We start from the raw sequence: 9,466 nt of genomic DNA on the forward strand, positions 1-9,466 counted from the left end.
GGTGACGGGCATGGGCGTCAATGAGGGAAGAAAAGTAGTTTTGCCTGGCAGAGGAGAGGGCAGAGTTAAGGCGAAAGGATAAATTTGCAGTGAATAAGGTGGACTTGGTGCTTGGGCCTTCGCCAGCAGTGCTCAGCAGCTGAAGCATAAGAGCAAAGGAGGCGGACAGAGGCGGAGATCCAAGGCTGCGGGTTAGTGGAACGAGAGCGTCCGAGGGAAAGGGGAGTGAGCACGTTGAGTAGAAAGGGTGGAGTCGAGAGCAGTAATCTGGTCATCGAGAGTGGGAAGACAGGAGAGGGAGGCGGGGGGGGGGGGTGAGATGCTTTGGGAGAGACGGATGGGATCAAGAGAGCGGAGGTCTCTGTGAGGGAGTAATACAGATTTTCAGGGGGAGGGAATGTGAGAGAGGAGGCAGGTGAGAAGGTTATGGTCCGAGAGAGGTATTTCAGAGTTGGTGAGGGTGGAGATAGTGTAGCAGTGAGAGATGAGGAGATCGAGGGTGCGACCGAGTCGGCGAGTGGACGAGGCGTGGTGGAGTGGGAGGTCGGCAGAGTCGAGGAGCGATAGCAGGCGGGCGGCAGAGGGGTCACCGAGAACATCCATGAAGATGTTGAAGTCTCCGAGGATCAGAGTGGGCAGGGAGAAGGAGAGGAAGAAGGTGAGAAAGGGGTCAAGGTGGTTGAAGAAGTCGGAGGTGCGACCAGGAGGGTGGTAGGTGACAGTAACAAGAATCTGGAGGGGGTGGAAGAGGTGAATAATATAGGCTTCGAAGGAGGGGAAAGCGAGGGAAGGAGGAGGAGGAATCATGAGGAGGCGGCATGATCAGGGTGCGAGAAGGAAGTCGACGCCTCCTCTTTTCCCTGTGAGTCTGTTGGAGTGGGAGGAGAGGCCACTGCTTTTATTTTTCAGGGGTTGGGGATGAGGACTTAAGGGGAAAGGGCTGGAGGGGGCAGAGAGAGGAAGGGAGCAGAGTTTAGAGACACTGTTACAGTGCACGCTGTCAAGCGCTTAGTACAGTGCTGCGCACGGTAAGCGCTCAACAGGTACGATGGATTGATAAGGAGCCAGAGCCGGGAGACGTCGCGACGAGCTGGGGACGCGGAGGCGGGGAGAGGCAAGGGGACCGTTCGCTCATTCAGTCTATCCTATTTATTGAGCGCCTACTGGGTGCAGAGCTCTGTCCTAAGCGCTCGGAAAGTGCAGTTCGGCCACAGAGAGGGACACGACCCCTGCCCAACACCGTGCCGACAGTCGGGGACAGGCGGGGTGCGCTGTGCGCTGGGCTGGGCTAGACGCCTCCGCCTCCTTCTCCCTTTACCTTCAGTTTCAGTTTTCCGATCGGCAACCTTCCTCTGCCCGGCGACCGATGACGCGTGCACATCCTCGATTCCCATTGGGCGGCGGGCTAGGCCAATCAAACAGCGGGGTTCCCAGACTTTCTACTCCCTCTGCCCCGGTGACCGATGACGCGTTCGCCGCCCCGGTTCCCATTGGGCGGAGGGCGCGGGCTCGGCCAATCAGGCAGCGGGGCTCGGAAGCTCGCAGAGCGGATCCCGAATAAATTCCCGGGGCGAATTGGCGGGGCGCGGAATGGGTTGGGTATGGAGCGCTCGTGGTGGAAGCAGGCACGCTGCGCCCCGTTTCTCCCGCTGCTCCTGTGTCTGGGGGCTGCTCTCCTGCCAGCGGGCCGGACTAGTAAGTGGGGGGTCGGGAGGGGGAAAAAGGAGCAGAGCGGGGTTTGTGGGGGTCATGCAGGAGGGGGTCGGGGTACGGGGGGGGGGGGGAGTGAGGAGAGGCCGCTAGGGGGCGCCAGAGGGGAGGGGCGGTCGCTGGGGGGCGCCAGAGCAGCGGGGAGAGGAGGGGAGGCCGCTAGGGGGCGCCAGAGCAGCGGGGAGAGGAGGGGAGGCCGCCAGGGGGCGCCAGAGCGGGTTGGGAATATTAATATTTAATGAAGATGGTATTAAGTGCTTACCAAGTAATAATGTTGGTATTTGTTAAGCGCTTACTAGGTGCCGAGCACTGTTCTAAGCGCTGGGGGAGATACAGGGTAATCAGGTTGTCCCGCGTGGGGCTCACACACTTTTAATCCCCATTTTACAGATGAGGGAACTGAGGCCCAGAGAAGTGAAGTGACTTGCCCACAGTCACACAGCTGAAAAGTGACAGAGCCGGGAGTCGAACTCATGACCTCTGACACCGAAGCCCAGGCTCTTTCCACTGAGCCACGTGCCCAGCACTGTTCTTAACGCCGGGGTAGATACAAGAGCACGGGCTTGGGAGTCAGAGGATGTGGATCCTCAGCTCAGGTCCACCACGTATGAATTGGGGCAAGTCACTCGACTTCTTTATGCCTCAGTCACCTCATCTGCTAAATGGGGATTAAGACTGTGAGCCCCACATGGGTCAACCTTGACCAATGGGCCAACGAATACCCTGTTACTAATACTAGGAATAATTAGTGTTTAGTTCAGTGCCTGGCACATAGGAAGCACTTAGCAAATACCATGATAATACTAAGAATAATTAGTGCCTAGTTCAGTATGTGGCACCTAGTAGGCCATGCCAATGCTTAGAACAGTGCCCAATGCTTAGAACAGTGCTTGGCACATAGTAAACCCTTACCTAATACCATCGTTATTAGTATAAAAATAATAGGAATAATTAGTGCTTAATACAGTGTCTGGTGCACAGCAAGTGCTTAACAAATGCCATAAAAGGAGAAGCAGCGTGGCTCAGTGGAAAGAGCACGGGCTTTGGAGTCAGGGCTCATGAGTTCGAATCCCAGCTCTGCCACTTGTCGGCTGTGTGACTGTGGGCAAGTCACTTCACTTCTCTGTGCCTCAGTTCCCTCATCTGTAAAATGGGGATTAAGACTGTAAGCCCCACGTGGGACAACCTGATTCCCCTATGTCTACCCCAGCGCTTAGAACAGTGCTTGGCACATAGTAAGCGCTTAACAAATACCAACATTATTATAAAAATAATAGGAATAATCAGCACTTAACAACTATCATGATAATAATACTAAGAATAGTTAGTGCTTAGTACAGTGCCTGGGACATAGTTAAGTTCTTAACAAATGCCATAATTACAATACTAAGAAAAATTACTGCCTGGTACAGTGCCTGGCACATAGGCAATTAACAAATATACAACAATAATTATAATTACCACTTGTTACAGTGCCTGGCACATAGGAAGCCCTTAACAAATACCATGATAATACTAAGAATAATCAGAACTTAGTACTGTGCCTGGCACATAGGAAGCACTTAACAAATACCATGGTTGTTTTTATTACTGTATCTACCCCAGTGCTTAGAACAGTGCTTGGCACGTAGTAAGTGCTTAACAAATACCGTCATTAGTATTATTATTATTATATCTACCCCAGCGCTAAGAACACTGCTTGGCACGTAGTAAGCGCCTAACAAATGCCATCATTACTATTATTATTATTCAGTCTACCCCATTGCTTAGAACAGTGCTTGACGCATGGTAAGCGCTTAAGAAATAACCATCATGATGATTATCAGTGCAGGGGAGGGGGTGGGAAGGAGGAGAGCCTGTGTGTGTGTGTGTGTGTGTGTGTCAGGGTGGGGTATCTAGAACAGGGCTGGGTAGAGGGAGGGAGGGTGCAGGGGGGTAAAGCTGCTGGGGGGTGGTCGGGGAGGGGTCAGTGCGGTGTCCGTGACGGTGTCCGTGTCGTGTCGGTGTGTCAGGGTCGCACTCGCTGCGCTATTTCACCACCGGAGTGAGCCGGCCCGGCCCCGGGGTGTCCGAGTTCACGTCTGTGGGCTACGTGGACGACGTGCAGTTCGTCAGGTTCGACGGCGATGGGAGACGGGGTCGGGCAGAGCCACGGACCCCGTGGATCCGGGACAACGAAGGACGGGAATATTGGGACCAGGAGACAGAGATCTTCAGGAGCGGGGCGCAGAATTTCCACGTGGGCCTGCAGAACATCATGGGCTACTACAACCAGAGCGAGGAGAGTGAGTGCGGGTCCTGGGCGCGGGGCTCCCGGCTCCCACGGACCCCCACGATCCCCGCAGGGAGGGTCGGGTGACCACACCGTGGCCGTCCCCGGGCCGCGTGAACGTGGAGCCAGACCGAGCCCCGGGAGCCCCGCCGCCCCAGAGCCGGGGTCGGGACGGGCGGGAGATGAGCATGGTGGCCGCCTCGGGTCATGACCGGTCGGGGGCTGACAGGGGGCAGGGGGTGGGTGTCCTCCCTGGGGGCGCGGTGCCCTCCCCCGGGGTGTGACGGGTCGGGGTCCGGCAGGGTCTCATACCGTTCAGGGGCTGTATGGCTGCCAGCTGCGGGAGGACAACACCCCCGGCGAAGGGTTCATGCAGTTTGGCTACGACGGGCGGGACTACATCGCTCTGGACAAGGCCACACTGAGCTGGACGGTGGCGGACGCCGGGGCCCTCAACACTAAGAGCAAGTGGGAGGCCGACGGAACCATCGCCGAGCGATACAAAGCCTATCTGGAGGACGAGTGCATTGAGTGGCTCCGGAGATACATGGGCTTCGGGGGGCCCTGCCTCACTCGGGCAGGTAGCGCCTGCTTGACCACCCCCTTTCCTCCCCTCCCTTCCACGGAGCCCCCGAGGCCGGAGCGGCGGGGTCTGCCGGACGGGGGGGGGCCTCCATCGGCCCTTAGGTAGGATTTCCCCAGCGCTTCCTGCGTGCGGAGTGTCGTACCGACCGCCCGGAAGGGGACAACGCCAAGAGAGACGGGCCTGATCCCGGCCCATGGCCGGCCCTCAGTCCAGACCCCATCCCCGCCCCGACGGGCGCCCCCGGGCACGGTGGCCTACGGGGCCTGGGCCTCGGTCCCCCCCTCCGTACGACGGGGACCCGACCATCTGGCCCCGCTCCGGCCCGGCCCTCGGGACGGGGCTGGGCGGAGAGGAGGCGTCCGACGGATGGGCCGCGCTCATCTGTCTTCTCGGCTCAGGGGAGCCAACCTTCTTCTGCTCAACGGCTCCCCGAGGAACCATTCTATTATACTTATTATTATCATCATTAGCTGCTAACACTTTTATCATTATCATTAGCTCCACATGTGCTAATACTATTAGTATTGCTTTTGTCCATCTGTCTCCCCTGATTAGACTGTAAGCCCATCAATGGGCAAGGACTGTCTCTATCTGTTGCCAATTTGTACATTCCAAGCACTTAGTACAGTGCTCTGCACATAGTAAGCGCTCAATAAATACTATGGAATGAATGAGCATTATTATCATCAGCTTCATGCATGTTAACACTATTATTTTTTGCATGAGCTCCACACCTAACACTATTAAGATTGTTATTATTATTAGCAGCAGCTCTTTAGACCCTAATATCACTGTTATCATGATTATGATTATCATTATTGCCATTATGTCAGCTCATCAGGGCCTAATAACACAGTAATCATTTTATTATCAATTCCCAAAGTCCTGATACTGTTATTATTAATATTCCCATTATTAAGTCACCAGCTCCTAATAGCACTATTGTTGTCATTTCATTGTCTTCTGTATTAATCTTTACCCCCTGGATGATTAAAGTAACTTTACCTTTTTTGTTATAACTGTCAGCTCCTTGGGGGAGTCTTAGTAGTAGTAGTACTATTATTATTATCAATTACTATAATAGTAGTATAATTATTGGTGTTACTTTGCACTATGCATTCCCCTGGAAAACCTAATACAACTATTATTCTATTTTGACTATCAGCTCCCTGGGACTTTGAATATTATTATTATTACTATTATTTTATTATTTTTTATTACTATCACCTCCCTGGAGGTTTAATTCCATTAGTATCATTGCTATTGTCATCTTCATAGTTATTATTGTTAGTTTAATTACTATCAGTTCCCGGGAGGGGTCTGTCATTATTATCAGCCCCCGATGCCTATTACTATTATTATTATCACCTCGCCAGGGACCAGTGACATTTCTATTATTGTCTCTATTATTATTGTCATAATTTTTAGGTCCCCAAGTGCCAATACCACATTTTAAAAAATTATATTTTATTTTTAATGGCACTTGTCAAGCACTTACTTTGTGCCAGACACTGTTCTGACCATTGGGGTAGATACGGGATCATCAGGTCGGACACGGTCCGTGTCCCCCTCAGGGTCCCTCGGCCTCTCGACTTGGGAGAGGGAGACCCCTCCGGGGACAGGGACCCTTCTCTGACGGCCCCTGCGGAAATCCCCTTCGTATCGGACCCCGCTGTCCCCCCAGCCCCGCGTCCCCCACACCGAGGGGTCTCTCTGGGGGCAGAGTTCCCACCCTGACACGGTCTCCCCCGCAGATCCCCCCAAGGTGGACGTGATCCGTCACCCCGGCCCCGACGGGGAGGACGTCAGCCTGCGGTGCCGGGCCTTCGGCTTCTACCCGGCGGACATCAAGTTCATGTGGAGGCGGGAAGGGGAAGACGTGAGCCTGCAAATGGAGCTGGTGGACACGCGGCCCAGCGGAGATGGCAACTTCCAGAAATGGGCGTCGGTCAGCGTGCCCCGGGGAGAGGAGCTGAAATACGTCTGCGTCGTGGAGCATGAGGGCCTGGCCCAGCCCCTCGCCGTAAAGTGGGGTGAGGGGCCAAAGTCCAGGGGGGCGGGGTAACAGGGCAGCGGGGAGCCGCGGGGGCTTCACGGGGGTTTGAGGTCCAGGCTGAAGCCGGGGTCCCGGCCGTCCTCCGTGAGGAGGGGTCTCGGCGATCGGGCGCGGCTGTGGGCGGTGCAGGGGGTCGTGGCCTCACTCCCGGAGTGACCCTCTCTCTCTCCTTCAGTTCCAGATACATCCCTGTCCAATAAGGCCACTGTGGGGGTTATGATCGTCATCCTGCTCATCCCCGTGGCCGTGGTTGGGTTTGTCATCTGGAAGAGGTCAGGTAGGAGGGAGGAGATGGAATGGAGCTGTGAGGGGGGCAAAGGGAGGGAGGTCTGGGTCTGACCCCACTGGCTGGTGCCTGGGCACCGAGGAGTCTGATTCTCCCCGTCCCCCATCCCTATCTACCCTTCCTGCCCTCTGCCCCCACCCTTCCAGAACCAGGCAGTGGGAAAGGGTGGAAGTCCAGTGGTTCTGGTGTGAATGTGCGCGTCAGCCCCGGTCCCCCCAGCTCTCGCTCACCACCGTCCCCTCCCCGGCCTGGCCGTGGCCGGACGGGGAATAGCCATTAGTTTTCTAGGCCCAGACCTGTCCTGGCCTGGCCTCCTGGAGGCTCCAGGGTCAGCGGTCAGGCATCGGAGCCGTGGAAGGAGGACTCTGGGGAGTGGAGGCTGTGCCTTCCGGGAAATGTACTTTCCAGGCAAACTCCCTTCTTCCCTCCAGACCTCTGATCCTAAATATAGGTCCAGCTTCATCTTGATCATACCCCTTCCAGCCCCTGCCCACACCGTTGAGCCCCCCGCCCCCTCCTCTCCATTGCTCTTTCTACTGGCCCCCCTCCCGCTTCTTCTCACTTTTTTTTTTTTCCCCAGGTCCCAGAGGAGGGAACTAATCCCCTGCAAGTGAGTATGGATGTGATAGGTTGGAGGGGAGATGGGGGAGATGGAGAAAAGGGGGAGGGTCCCACAGGCTGGGCAGGGAAGGGCTGGGGTCCTGGGTTCAAGAGAGATCAACTCCCAGCTCCTGACTCTATAATAATAATAATGTTGGTATTTGTTAAGCGCTTACTACGTGCCGAGCACTGTTCTAAGCGCTGGGGTAGACATAGGGGAATCAGGTTGTCCCAGGAGACTCTGACCCGTCTCCCTCTCCCTCTCCCCAGGCTCTGACTCTTCCATTCCCATGAAAGGTGAGTTGGGGTGTGCGGAAGGTGCTTGTGGCTTGCGAGATGTGTTGGTGGGAGGAGGCATCTGTGCGGGGAGGAATTTTGGGGTGGTCTGGAATGAGGTTTGCACAGATGATGGAGGGAGCTGTGATCCCCAACCGCTCCTTCACTGTTTGTTTTTAGCCTCAGCCTGAGGGAGTGGCCTGCGTGGGACGGAGGAGCCGACCTCCCCCACCCTTCCTGCTGACCACGTTCTCCACCTGCCAACCTAAAAGTTCTGAACACTCCATCAACTCTCCTCGACCATGTCCAAGCACCCCCAGCTGCTCCTCCCCAAACCGTAGTGTCCCTTGATGAAGGTTTCAGCAAGAGCCCGTCCATATCCAATCTAGCTTGCGTCCCCTCCACTCTACCTTTTTTATTACCCTATTTATTTTGTTAATGAGGTGTACATCCCCTTGATTCTGTTTATTGCTATTGTTTCTGTCTGTCTGACTCCCCCGATTAGACTGTAGGCCCGTCAATGGGCAGGGATTGTCTCTGTTGCCGAATTGTACATACCAAGCGCTTAGTACAGTGCTGTGCACATAGTAAGCGCTCAATAAATACTATTGAATGAATTACCTTATAAGGACCACTCCTAGGAACTGCTTCTGAATGGAGGGTGGAGTTCTGGGCAACGCAAGACGATTGGGTGGGATTTGGGGTGTGCACTGGAAGAGTTGTGGTCGAGTGGAACGTGGAAATGCTTGCAAATAAAGGTAGCGAGTTGGGAACGGCTCGGGTCTGTTTGTCCCTCCTACCCCCCCGGTGTGAACGGGCAGTAGCCACTTGCAGCCCTTTCTTGCTCTCTCGGCTCGCTCTCTTTGAGTCTGTTCATTTCTACACCAAGGTCACGAAACGTTCTCATGCGATTGCGAGATCAGAGTCGTTTCTCTGACAAAAATCCGTAACAGCAGGGAACTTGGCTGTTTATTGTTGTAGGGTCCTCTCCCAAATGGTTAGTACAATGCTCTGCACACAGTAAGGACTTATCCTTTCCTGCCTTAACTCTGCCCTCTCCTCCGCCAGGCAAAACTTCTTCTCCTCCCTCATCGACACCCATGCCCGTCACCCCCGCCGATTGTTCCGGACCTTTAACTCTCTCCTTAGGCCCCCTGTTCCTCCCCCTCCCCCATCTCTCACCCCCAATGATCCGGCCACCTATTTCCTCACGAAAATCAACACGATCGGGTCTGAGCTCCCCAAAGTCACCCCTCCGCCTCTCCCCTCCCCCCCACCGACCCTTTCCCCTACTTTCCCATCCTTCCCTGCAGTATCCTCAGAGGAGATCTCCTCCCTCCTCGCAAGTGCCACCCCCTCCACCTGCGCCTCGGACCCCATTCCCTCTCACCTTCTTAAAACCATCGCCCCTGCCCTCCTCCCTTCCTTAACTTCTATTTTTAACCACTCAATCTCCAATGGCTCCTTCCCCGCTGCCTTCAAACACGCCCACGTCTCCCCCATCCTAGAAAAACCCGCTCTCGACCCCACTTCCCCCTCCAGTTATCGCCCTATCTCCCTACTACCCTTCCTTTCCAAAATCCTAGAACGAGTCGTCTACGATCGATGCTTAGAATTCCTTAACTCCCATTCTCTCCTAGACCCCCTCCGATCTGGCTTCCGTCCCCTCCACTCTACCGA

At 55.0% G+C, this 9,466-nt stretch overlaps 1 protein-coding gene across 1 annotated transcript; it reads left to right on the plus strand.

The window, feature by feature from the left end:
* The first annotated feature begins 1,561 nt into the window (after positions 1-1,561).
* Positions 1,562-8,562, plus strand: LOC100089934 (H-2 class I histocompatibility antigen, Q10 alpha chain-like). The gene is made up of 8 exons (XM_029053888.2): positions 1,562-1,695; positions 3,723-3,995; positions 4,285-4,563; positions 6,323-6,601; positions 6,800-6,901; positions 7,491-7,520; positions 7,781-7,807; positions 7,967-8,562. Exons 1-6 carry the CDS (start codon positions 1,602-1,604, stop codon positions 7,508-7,510), a joined length of 1,047 nt encoding a protein of 348 aa, XP_028909721.1. The 5' UTR covers positions 1,562-1,601; the 3' UTR covers positions 7,511-7,520; positions 7,781-7,807; positions 7,967-8,562.
* The last annotated feature ends 904 nt before the right edge of the window (positions 8,563-9,466 follow it).

The sequence above is a fragment of the Ornithorhynchus anatinus genome, chromosome X3, assembly GCF_004115215.2.
Source record: "Ornithorhynchus anatinus isolate Pmale09 chromosome X3, mOrnAna1.pri.v4, whole genome shotgun sequence".
Classification (NCBI taxonomy): Eukaryota; Metazoa; Chordata; class Mammalia; order Monotremata; family Ornithorhynchidae; genus Ornithorhynchus; species Ornithorhynchus anatinus.